This window comes from Ochotona princeps, chromosome 4 (genome assembly GCF_030435755.1).
Source record: "Ochotona princeps isolate mOchPri1 chromosome 4, mOchPri1.hap1, whole genome shotgun sequence".
NCBI classification, from domain to species: domain Eukaryota; kingdom Metazoa; phylum Chordata; class Mammalia; order Lagomorpha; family Ochotonidae; genus Ochotona; species Ochotona princeps.
Window position 1 is genome coordinate 4,606,227 of NC_080835.1, and position 13,063 is coordinate 4,619,289.

The window sequence follows — 13,063 nt, forward strand, 5'->3', positions numbered from 1 at the left end:
CCCTGGAAATAATAAAGGAAAGGCACATTTCAAAATAATTTGGAAGAGGACAAAAATATTTTAAATAAATGAATAGGAACAAATTATTTTTTCACAGTTTCACTCATAGCTAAGATTTATTAGAACAAAAGGATACAAAGCAAAATAAATCAAGAGATACGTCTCCAGCTGGCGGGGGTGTGGAGGGGAGTTCAGAGAACTCCTGGAGGCAAATGTCCAAAGAGACCCCAGCACAGACACACCAGACACACACAGCTCGTAACAGGTTTTCACTGTTTTTAGTATTTATTTTTATTCCAAAGGCAGTTACGGAGAGAGAGGAGTGTATGGCAGTGCTACACATCTTGGGAGCAGAGTGTGACATTTCCATACATGCAGGCATCATGTAACGATCTAATCAGGGCAATTAGTATATCCCTCATCTTAATCATTTAGCATTTCTTTGAGTTGGAAACCTTGTAAGTCCTCGTTCAGCTGTTCTGAAACACACGCACAACAGCTGTCGACCACAGTCGCTCCTCCCGTCCACCTACACACTGTACCTATTAGGCACCCTTCTCTTTTGCATGCCTGTCTTCAGCCTCCATTTTCATAGATCAACCTTCCCAGCTTCTAGAGGAAAACGAGAACTTCACGCAGGTGGTGTCCTTTTGGGTACGGCCTTCCCTATTCAACATAACATCCTTCAATTTCATCCACGTTGCTGCAAATGTCCAGGATTTTACTGCTGTTTATGACTAAAATTTCACTGAACGGGGACACCACATTTTCTGAAGCTTTTTATCTGCCCGTACTTGGGCAACTGTGAATGAACAGGGCTGCAACAGACAAGGCCTGATGCCCTCCCTTTGGCCATACAGCCCTGGTGGGACGGCTGGGCCACAGGGCCCTTTGACTCCCAGGGTTCTCAGGAGCCTTCCTACTGTCCACTGTAACGGCCACACTAACTTACAATCCAAGAGCAGTGTGCTACGGTCTCTCTTTCTCCATAGTTTCTGTCTTTAGGCTAGCAGGCATTCTGGCTCAGGTGAGACGCTGCCTCTCTGTGCTTCTCTTTGCACACCTGTTGGCCACTTATACGTCCTCATTGGAGAAAGGTGTAATCAATTTGTCTGTGTGTTTGTTCTATTACATTCTGGACATTAATCCCTCATGAGATGAGCTTGTAAATATTTTCTCCGGGAACCACAAATATTAGTACTAGAAACACTCAAGCAATTTTCTGTAACAGTGGCACAGTCTAGGCCCTGTCTGGCCTGGGGAATGTCCTGGATCTGCACACTGCACGGTGGCAAGCAGCGCCAGCTCCACTCGCTCGGCTGGAGCTCCAGCTAGCTGCTTCTGATCCAGTTTCCTGCCAGTGCGTCTGGGAGGAGACAAGAGATGGCTCAAGGGCTTGAGCTCCCGCCACTTAGGCGGGAAACCTAGATAAACTCCTGGTTTCTGAGTCTGGCCAGGCCCAGCCATGGCTACTGCAGGCGTGTGGATAGTGAGCCAGCGGGTGCAACACCCTATCTCTGTGTCTGTGGCTCTGCCTTTCCAGTAGATGAAAATAAACATTAAAAAAAAAAAAAAAAAAGGCCACTGGCCACATTCAATTCATGTGCCATGAAATGGGGCTAGTACAACCAAGGAAGTACATTTTTTTTAAGTTTTATTTTGCTTGATCTAAACAGCCACATGTGGTGAGTGGCTACTGTATTAACCAGAATTTTTTTTTTCAAGATTTGTGTATATTTAAGATTTATTTAGTTTGAGGAGAATCAAGATGGCAGGATAGGGTGAGGACAGGTTTAAACAGATGGAGAAACATTAGCCAGGATGAAGCAGAAAGGGCACATTCCAGGAAATAGGAGAGGACAGAGCAACAGCAGAGGGGCACCTGGAGACTGACAGACACTGGAAAGCAGTGGAGACAACAGTGTGGTGTTGCAGTGACTGATGCTCCAGCGGCATTCAGCTAACGGTGATCTGAACTCTACCAGTGGCTGCAACTCCACCAGCAACAAGGTGGGAAGGGGAGTTCTCTGGGAACTCAGAAAGTGAACCCAGACAAAGAACATCCATCCTGCTGCTATTTTATTTATTTATTTTTTACTTGACTAGGAGCAGAGACAGAACAGCATAACCCAAACATGTGGTGCAGTAACAGGGTGGATTTCACAACCCAAACCCCTCTAGACCAAATCAGGTGCCATCTTGTGTAGCGAGGCAATGGCTATGGGACAGTTTTGCATGCACTGAGCTGGGAGTGAACTCATTTCTGGCTCAGAGAATTGCAATGACATGGCATCCTTCAGGTTCCACCCAAGAAAGGTCCGGGTAGCCCCCAGACCTAATGGCCAGCAGATCAAGAACTCCATGAGTTGTACATCCGGTGCCATTTTGTACAGTGTGGCAAAGGCTTTGAGACTACAGGGGCAACAGTGAGCTGCACGTGCGCTATCATCCTGGGAACTGCGTGAACTGGAATTGGGAGAAAGGTTGTACAGACAACAGTGCAACGACAGCAGTGGATCACAGGACGTGGAGTGCTAAGCCAGGAGCTGAGGCTACACAGACCATGGTGGAAATCTAACGTAAGAACCCAGATCTGAAACTCACTGGAGGGAGTGGTACAAGTGACTGCAAACAAAGAACTGTGTACCAACCACAATAACTAAAACCCAACTGCAGACCTGTGGATGACACAGCTTGGAAACCTGCCCCAAGGAGAAGAATCTGCTAACCAGAAGTACAATGTCCAGGAGCAAAAGAGGAAACAAAGGCACAAGAATACTACTGAAGACTCCCCTGCAAAACAGCAAAAGCCTTCGCCAACCTCAGAGTTCACTGAGGAAGACATCGAGGCAGAGGGACACAGAATTCAAAACACTTGTTATAAAGCTTCTTACCAACAATGAGAAGCACATGCAGGAATTTAAGAAACATGCCACACAGCAAATGGCAACATTGAAACAAAATCAAGCCTAATTACTAGAAATGAAGGAAGCAATAGAGCAACTAAAAATACAGTGAGAAGTCTCAATAATAGAATGAATGAGGCAGAAGACAGAATCTCAGAAATGGAAGATACTTTGTGTCACAATGGGGAAACAATCAAAAAGCTGGAAACAGCTGGGTCAAGCTAAAAAAAAACATTCAAGCATTAATAGATTATGAAGGGCCCAGCGGCGTGGCCTAGCGGCTAAAGGCCTCGCCCTGAATGCCCCGGGATCCCATATGGGCACCGGTTCTAATCCTGGCAGCTCCACTTCCCATCCAGCTCCCTGCTTGTGGCCTGGGAAAGCAGTCGAGGACAGCCCAATGCATTGGGACACTGCACCCGCGTGGGAGACCCGGAAGAGGTTCCTGGTTCCTGGCTTCTGATCGGCGCGCACCAGTCGTTGCGGCTCACTTGGGGAGTGAATCATCGGATGGAAGATCTTCCTCTCATCTCTCCTCCTCTGTATATCTGACTTTGTAATAAAAATTTTTTAAAAATTAAAAAAAAAATAGACTGAAAAGGCCAAACATAAGAGTTGTAGGAGTTCCAGAAGGCACAGAAAGAGAAGCTGAATTTAAAAACGTATTCAATGAAATAATTAAAAAAAAAAAAAAAAAAAAAAAACCTTTCCTAATCTGGAGAAAGAATTGGGAAACAACATCCAAGAGGGGCACAGAACTCCTAACAGGGTTGACCAAAAGCGATCTTCACGACGACACATGATAACTAATCTTTCTTCAATCGATCATAAGGAAAAGATCCTTAAATGTGCTTGTGAAAAAATCAGTTGACAAGTAAAGGAACGGTAATCCGCTTCATAGCTGATCTCTCACAGGAAACTCTACAGGCAGAAGAAAATGGAGCAACATATTCCAGATTCTAAAAGCAAAAAATTGTTGGCCCAGAATACCATACCCAGCAAAGCTTTCCTTTGTCTTCAAAAATGAAATAAAATTCTTCCACAACAAAGAAAAGTTAAAAGAATATGTCTCTTCCAAACCTGCCCTACAAATGATACTTAAAAATGAGAAAAGGAGGGCCTGGCATGGTGGCCTAGAAGCTAATCCTCACCTTGAACGCACCAGGATCCCATATGGGCGCCGGTTCTAATCCGGGAGCTCCACTTCCCATCCAGCTCCCTGCTTGTGGCCTGGGAAGGCAGTTGAGGACGGCCCAATGCCTTGGAACCCTGCACCCACATGGGAGACCTGGAAGCAGTTCCTGGCTCCTGGCTCCTGGCTTCAGATTGGCACAGCACCGGCCACTGCGGCTCACTTGGGGAGTGAATCATCGGAGGGAAGATCTTCCTCTCTGTCTCTCCTCCTCTCTGTAATTTTGACTTTGCAATAAAAATAAATAAATCTTAAACAAAAGATGAGAAAAGGAATAGCACCCACAAAAAACAAAAGCAAATATGAAGAACATCCCAGTAAAACAACAGAAGACTAAATCAATGAACAACCATTGCTAAATGACAAGACCAAGTTACCACCTATTTATATTAACCCTGAATGTAAATGGCTTAAACTCATCAATCGAATGTCATAAAATAGTAGCCTGGATTAAAAAAAAAAAAAACACAAAACCCATCTATTTGTTGCCTACAGGAGACATATCTCACCAACAAAAAAAGATCAGCGGAAACTGTATCTCATGGATTTTGATGTTTTTAGCCTCATTTCTTCAAACACATGTTTTCTCACTAAATCTTCACTGACTCAGATGATACAGTAGCACCATTTCAAGAAGGTTCTTGATTTCCTTTCTCATTTCTTTTTTTTTTTTTAAAGATTTATTCATTTTATTACAGCCAGATATACACAGAGGAGGAGAGACAGAGAGGAAGATCTTTCGTCCGATGATTCACTCCCCAAGTGAGCCGCAACGGACCGATGCGCGCCAATCCGATGCCGGGAACCAGGAACCTCTTCCGGGTCTCCCACGCGGGTGCAGTGTCCCAATGCATTGGGCCGTCCTCAACTGCTTTCCCAGGCCACAAGCAGGGAGCTGGATGGGAAGTGGAGCTGCCGGGATTAGAACCGGCGCCCATATGGGATCCCGGGGCTTTCAAGGCGAGGACTTTAGCCGCTAGGCCACGCCGCCGGGCCCCCTTTCTCATTTCTTTAGCAACACATTAGTCATCTAGCAGCATGTTATTTAACCTCATGGCATTGTGAGTTTCTGTGTTTTCTTCCTGTTAATTTTATTTTGTGGCTTTTCATTTAAGGGGATGCATAGTAACTGTAATGGAGACCATCATACCCAGCGGCATGTTGTTTAACTTCATGGCACTGTAAATTTCTATTTTCTTCCTGCTGATGGTTTGTTTTGTGGGTCTTCACTTGGGGGGATTAATAGTGACTGTGTAGTGGAGACTGACATGTCCAGATGTGAGGATATGGTGCAGTGTGCATCTCCACTTCCAGATCGAGCATGGACTCCAGTGAAACTGCTGGATGTGTCTTGACAGGACAGCTGGACACTATGCCACAGTCCATGCCCGCAATGATGGACTTTCGTTGTAATGATACAGGAGGAACTTGGGAGAGGAGGGATTAGGGGAGGGGGTAGGGGAAATCCCAGGGCCTACAGAACTGTATCAAAATGATAATATGATGATAATAATAAAAAAGAAAAAATATTTCTTTATTTTGAAAGAGATACAGAGAGAGAGAAACAGAGGAAGATCTCCCATCCACTGGTTCATTCCCCACATGGCTGCAATGGCCAGAGCTGAGCAAGGCCAAAGCCAGGAGCCAGGGGTTTCATCCAGGTCTCCCACATGGATGACAAGGGCCATCCTCCGCTGCTTTTCCCTGGCCATCAGCAGCGAGTTGGATCCAAAGCAGAGCAGCTGGGACACAAACCAGTGACCATAGTGGATGCTGGCACTGCAGATGGTGGCTTTACCCACTATGCTAGAATGTTGGCCCTGACAGCACAGCTTTTTGCTTATTTTGCTTTTTAAAGATTTATTTATTTTTATTGCAAAGTCAGATACACAGAGAGGAGGAGAGACAGAAAGATCTTCCATCTGCTGGTTCACTCCCGTAAGTGGCCTCAACAGCCAGAGCTGAGCTGATCCGAAGCCAGGAGCCAGGAGCCTCTTCCAGGTCTTCCACACGGGTACGGGGACCCAAGGCTTTGGGTCATCCTCAACTACTTTCTTAGTTCACAACCACAAACAGGAGCTGGATGGGAAGTGGAGCAGCCAGGACACAAACTGGCACTTATATAAGATCGCAAAGTGTGCAAGGCAAAGATTTAACCCTGAGCCAGCACTCTGGGCCCAAGAGTACAATTTTAAAAGATAAAACACCTCATGATCTTAAGGCATGGTTCAATATCAAAAGGAAAACTATTTGCAAAAAAAAAAAAAAAAAAAAAAAACTATTCTTTTTAAGTTATCATCTAAGCTAAAGGATAACACACCATTTACCTGGACTTCCCAAAGTCAAGAACCTGGGGCAGGCCCGCCACATGGGACGCCCTAAGCTGAGGCTAACACCATCCTCCACTTTTGTGACCAGAAAGGTACACTGGGACCACTGGGAGGGGGATGCTGGAACTGCCCTGGTTATACTGATCTGGACCCGGGGCTGGCCCAGCGCTGGCCAACCCAAAACCTCACAGAACCCGACCACCTCACTCAGGGCCCTCAGCACACGGCCCCGGCACCAATGGCAAGCTCTTGTCTTCCTTCGAGCACCTCGGCTCCACTCAGGGTCTCCTGCTGGAGAAGGACCAGCCCTTGCTCAGCGTTCCCAAGGACTTCCAGAATGGGACAGACACAGCCGGGCTGAAAACCCAGCACACTTCACTGAGCCTGCAAGACCTTCCAGTCCAGGCCCAAACAGGGGTACCAGGCCAAGGGTGGGAGGTAAGAGACACGGCCCCGACCCAACCCAACTCACACCTTTCCCGACGGCAGCCATGGTGAAGAACCTGCTGGACTACCACAGAGTGAAATCACACAACCACTGATGTGTCCAGGAGACCTGTAAATCGATATACGTGCACCGGACGCGGTCAAAGTCATTCTCTCGCACATTTTGGGAATCTGAGCAGCCATAGGGAGGAGGGATAGCATGGCCCTGATAGGGAGGATATCCCATTACAAGCCTCACCATGTGAAAGTCAGCTCTCCTATGACACACGCATGCTCCTAAGACCTCTAACGCCAGGGACAGGCCAGCAGCACTGCCAGCACGCTCTGCTCTCATCCCTCGCACCTGCTTTGTCTCTATCATTTAAAAAGTGCGTTCTATTTCAGCCACACTATTTAAAATGTACTAAAATGCATGGTTGAAAGCATTCCTAATCAACGCAAAAACAGAGATGTGGGAGAGAATGTCCGGATGTGCGGTCCGCATGCAGAGTGGGACACCTGCCCCGGCTTGCCTGGTGCTGCCGCAGTGAGGGATGGTCACCCCAAGGAGCCCTCCAGAAAGCAGCCTCCCGCAGTGGGTCAGTCATGCCAACTCAGCTATGCCCACCTCTGGTGGACCCAACACTTTCATCCACTAAAGTTTCCTTTCAGTATCTATCTTTATACTGTGTGTGTGTTTCAGGTTTATGTATTTGAAAGGTAGAGTTACAGACAGGGAGGAAGAGCTCTCCACCAGCAGGTTCACTGCCCCAACAGTCACAAGTATGGCCCCTGAGGAACTTGCCCGCAGCCAGCAGGAGCCCAAGCACTTGGGTTAGCATCCACTGCTTTCCCAGGCCATTAGCAGCCAGGACACCAACCAAGCCCACATGGGATGGCAGTATCGCAGGTGGTAGCTTAGCTCACTAAACCATAAGAATGGCCCCTCAGTATTCACTTTTAAAATTAAAAAAAAAGGGCCCGGCGGCGTGGCCTAGCGGCTAAAGTCCTCGCCTTGAAAGCCCCGGGATCCCATATGGGCGCCGGTTCTCATCCCGGCAGCTCCACTTCCCATCCAGCTCCCTGCTTGTGGCCTGGGAAAGCAGTCGAGGACAGCCCAATGCATTGGGACCCTGCCCCCGTGTGGGAGACCCGGAAGAGGTTCCAGGTTCCCGGCTTCGGATCGGCGCGCATCGGCCCGTTGCGGCTCACTTGGGGAGTGAATCATCGGACAGAAGATCTTCCTCTCTATCTCTCCTCCTCTGTGTATATCTGGCTGTAATAAAATGAATAAATCTTTAAAAAAAAAATTAAAAAAAAAAAAAGCATGCTGGGGCTGGTAAAGTGGCTTAGGCTAGTCTTCCACCTTGTACAGCCAGCACCCCAGATTGGCGCTTGTTCATGTCCCAGCTGTTCCCCTTCCCATCCAGCTCCCTGCTTGTGGCCTGGGAAAGTAGTGGAGGACGGCTCAAAGCCTTGGGACCCTGCACCTGCATGGGATGCCCAGAAGATGATCTTGGCTTCTGGCTTTGGATTGGCTCAGCTCCAACTGTTGAGGCCACTTGGGGAGTGAACAAGCAGATGTCTCTCCTCTCTGAATATCTGCCTTTCCAATATAAATAAAAAAATAAATCTTAAACACACACACACAAACATGGCATAAGGAGAACTGTGACTAGTAACTGGCAGACTCTTTCCCCAAGCACACAGGCTGACAGGGACATGCAAATAGGCTCTGCCCTGAGGGGCAAATGAAGGCCGCGATACCGCCAGCAATCACTTTTACAGCACAGGGGAAATACTGGTTGTATAAAATATGGCAACTTTTCTGTCTGTGTGATCTACAGGAACTGAAAAAAAGGAAGAAAGAAAAGAAGACAAGACATGAGGGCAGATCTCCACACACCAAGCCTGAAGAAGAAAGAGGGCTGGCTAGTTAAGTCTTCACCTGTGGCATCAGCATGCCCGATGGGTGCCAGTTCAAGTCCCAGCTGCTCCACTTCCAATCAGGCCCCCTGCTAATGTGCCTAAGGAAAGCAGCAGAATGGCCCTGCACCCATGTGGAGACTTGAAAGCAGCTCACTCCCCCCAGCTTGACTGGCCCAGCTCCAGCTGCTGTGTGCATGTGGGGGTGACCAGCAGACGGAAATTTCTCTCTCTCTTTCCCTCTTTCTCTGCAACTCTGCCCTTCAAATAAATAGACCTCTTTTTACAATGACAATGAATAGCTAGTTTATTTTAAAACAATTGTAGGTATGCCATTCATCTATAAAAATTTTCCAAAAACATACTATGATTATAAAGAAATTTTGTAGCTATTAAGGGTTGAGAAACAACCACAACACTCCCCTTTATTTAAATATCTAATAAAGGCAATGTCATTTTTTTTCTTAAGCAAATTATATTCTACAGGCACTGGGGAAAGAAATACAGCCTTCCTCACACTCTAGGGCTCCCTCCAAGTCTTCGCCACCAGCCTTCATGCTCCCCTAGCCCTGGATCCACAATCCAGGGCCTGCTTGGGAGGGGCCCAGGACATGGGCCCCCACCCAGAGGAAATCAGGGTGGCCAGCAGTAATGTGAACGCTGAGGCCCAGAAAGCCCAGAGAGGAGTAGAGATGAGAAGAGCGTGGGCACTGCCCAGTGGAGCCCCGACCTGTGCCCCGTGTGTGTCTCCCCTGAGGGGGCCAGCCAGCTCTACTGCTCATGCCAAGACAAACAGGAAGCTTTCTGTGAGTGTCCCAAGGAGAGTCGCGTCATGGTCATCCATGCAACACTACCGGTCATTTTTACTGACGATTCCACAACTTAATGCCGAGTTAAAATTCTAAGAATTTGAACATTTTTAGAGAAAAAAAAAAAGCACCTAAGTGACAGCGCATATGAGGAACTTCAGAAAATTTATGAAAACTAAATTTAATATATTTGGGGGGCCACTGCAATGGTTCAACTAGCTAATCCTCCACCTCCAAGTGCAGGGATCCCATATGGGTGCAGATTTGTGTACTGGCTGCCCCGCTTCCCATCCAGCTCCCTGACTGTGGCCTGGGAAAGTAGTCGAGGATGACCCGAGCCTTGGGACCCTGCACTCATGTGGGAAAACTGGAGGAAGTTCCTGGCTTTGGCTCGGCTCGGTTCTGGCCATTGCGGCCACCTGGGGAGTGGGTCGGCAGACGGAAGATCTTCCTCTCTGTCTCTCCTCCTCTCTGTATATGTGAGTTTCCAATTAAAATTTAAAAAATAAATAAATATTTTTAAAAAGGGGGGGCCCGGCACTGTGGCCTAGCAGCTAAAGTCCTCGCCTTGCACGTTCCGGGATCCCATATGGGTGCTGATTCTAATTCTAGCGGCTCCACTTCCCATCCAGCTCCCTGTCTGTGGCCTGGGAAAGCAGTCGAGGACAGCCCAAAGCCTTGGGACCCTGCACCATGTGGGAGACTCAAAAGAAGATCTGGGCTCCTGGCTTTGGACTGGTTCAGTTCCAGCCGTGTGGTCACTTGGGGCGTGAATCATCATCATGGTCACTTGGGGCTGTGTCTCCTCCTTTCTGTATATGTATCTGACTTTGCAATAAAAATAAATAAATCTAAAAAAACCAGTGTCTGAAAATCTTCATGTTATAAATAAAAACGCATACACGTGCCAGTGTTGAGGCTTATCACGTAAGGTCGCCACCTGCAATGCCAGCATCCCAAAGGACACAGGTTCTGTCCCTGTGCTCCACTTCTGATCCAGCTCCCTCCTAACTGTCTGGGAAGAGCAGTGGAAGATGGCCCAAGCGCTTGGGACCCTGAATGCACACAGGAGCCCCGGAAAACACTCCTGGCTCCCACTTCTGGCCTGGCCCAGCTCTGGCCACTGTGGCCATGTGGGGAGTGAACCAGCTGAGATGATCTATGCCTGCCCCTTTTGCTTTCTAACTCCTTCAAAATAAAGAATTCTCAAATAAATAAACATATTTGCAAAAAAAATCTTGAAGTCCCTGTTCTTTCATAATGCACATTTTCCATGAGTTTTCTGAAGACTATATATATCTATTTCACCAAAATCAACTTATCTTTTAATTCCATTTTTCCAAGAACTTTTTGGAGGTGCCTCCTACAATACGACAGGGTTTATACAAACTTCAAAAGATGTTCAGAACAGAAATAAATAATGTTTCATCATGCAAATTACACAGTAAAAACTAGAATTAAAAAAAAAAAACACTCCAATGCTGCTGGAACCCCTCCCCTCCCCAGGGGAAGCAGCTGAGGGGGTCGCAGGGCTGAGGCTCCTGCAGGCTGAAGACAACTTCCCAACTTCCCAGCAGGATCTGCATGCTCCGTGCATGGAACACTGGGCCACAGAAGGGCAGAACCAGAGAAAAACAGCTGAGGTGGCGCCCTGCCAGGCCTCCTCACTCCCCTTACAAGTCCTTGTGCCTACCTCTAGTTACAGGATGAGAGACCGCAAGACCTGAAGGCAACAGACCCCAAGCGTACCCTCCCCGCTACTTCCTGGTGAAAAGTGGGCACAGGCCAGGCTCAGCCCACTGTCCCCAGAGAGGCAGAGCAGGACCCCAGCCTATTTTGTCACAGGCACCTAAGTCCCCCAGATAATTCCAGGGCTCCAGCAAGACTGGCTGTAGCTGTCATGTTGTGGGAGCTCTGTATGACCAAGTTTCTACGTGGGGAGGAACGGGGTCCAAAAACACACGGAAGAACCCAAAAAAACTAAACAGAGTCCCACGCTTAAGATGTGTACCCCATTGCCAACAAGAAGCCAGGAGGGTCACTCCAGGATCTGAAGGATGGGCACATGCCAAGTTCCCTGGCATGTCTCAACAGCGAGGAGAACGCCTGACCACACCTGGGCAGCCGGTGGACGGGACGGGGAGGGACACTGCCCATCAGAGAGGCCAGACTCGCTCAGACCCCACAGACAGGCCCTGGGCAGCGGGCAGAGGGGGCCGTGCGGGAAGGGGGTCCCCGCCAAGCCCGAGGGTGGGGCCACTAGGAGAGGGCGGGTCCCTCCGGGGAGGCCCCGCCGGACTAGCCCGGGCAGCGGGACGCGGGCTGGGGGAGGGGGAGCGGCTCCCGGGGCGCGGGGACCCGAGAGATGGGGAGGCAGGGCCTGGCCCAGACCCAGCCCGGCGGGCGCGGCCCCCGCGGCGAGCCCTGCCCAGCCCGACCCCGCCCGCCGCTCACCTGGGCACGCAGCTGGACGAGCTCCGGTCCACCTCCCAGGTGGCGTACAGGTTCATCTGCACCGGGGCAGGAGTGCGGCCTGGCCCCGGGGCGCCGGGAGTCGCGGAGCCCGAGGCCACCGCGACGGCCATGGAGGTGGAGGTGGACGAGGACGACGAGGAGGCAGCCGCCGCCGAGGTGGACGACGACGACGAGATGGCCTGGGCCAGCTTGGGGGGCGTCGGCTGCTGCGCCTGCTGCTGCTGCTGCGGCGGCGGCGGCGTCGGCGGCGGCTGCTGAGGAGACTGGGTGACCCCGGAGCCTCGCTGGCCGCTGCCGCCCCCAGCGCCTCCGGGACCACCGCCCGCCCCTGCGCGCTCCGCCATGGCCGCGCCAGCGGGTCGGGGGCGCGGGGTGGCGGGGCCCGAGGCGACGCCGAGCCGGCTCCCAGGCTCCCCCCGCAGCGGGGGTTCGGCGCTTCTCCTCAGCCCGCCGCCCGAGCGCGAGCAGCCAGCCAGTCTGCACGCACGCGCGGGGCCTCGCGGCGCGCGGCCCTCGCGCTCGCCCGCCGCCGCCTGTTGCGGCTCGCGCGGCCGAGACACTGGGTGGGCGTGCCCGGGAGGGCCCCGCCCGGCGCCGAGGGGCGGGCCCGGGCTCGCGGCCGGGAGCCCCCCGCGGGCTGTGGGCGCGCGCCCCGGGCCGCTGGGCGAGGAGCCGGGGGTCGGCGAGCGGCCCGCGCAGCCCTGACGTCGGCCGCCCCTGGCCGCCTCGCTCCGCCCCGCCCTCTCGGAGCCGCCAGCGGGCCCCCCGCCAGCGGAAACCCCGCTTTTCCGGGGCGCGGCCCCGGCAGGGAGGGTAGCCGCGGGAGCGCGCCTCGGGCTCTCGGAGGGTGCGGGGCTGCGGAGCGCGCCGGGCTGAGGCCGGGTCTTCCCCCACGCCGACCCACGGCCCCTGCGGTCGGCAGAGCCCCGGCCAACCACCGCGCTGCCGGGAAGCTTCCGCCCCGAGGCTGGCAGGTCCTTCACAAGGGTGAATTCCCAA

The 13,063-nt window shown here is 51.1% G+C and overlaps 1 protein-coding gene across 2 annotated transcripts in view; it reads right to left on the reverse strand.

Moving 5' to 3' along the window:
- PACS1 (phosphofurin acidic cluster sorting protein 1) overlaps positions 1-12,771 on the reverse strand; it is a 140,522-nt gene extending 127,751 nt beyond the window's left edge. Inside the window, exon 1 of one of the 2 annotated variants that reach the window (XM_058662772.1) lies at positions 12,044-12,771. In XM_058662772.1, the coding sequence (XP_058518755.1) occupies positions 12,044-12,408 (365 nt within the window). In that variant the 5' untranslated portion in view covers positions 12,409-12,771. The remainder of the gene's footprint in view (positions 1-12,043) is intronic. The other variant, XM_004596653.2, reaches the window with a different exon arrangement.
- Between the last annotated feature and the right edge of the window lie 292 nt (positions 12,772-13,063).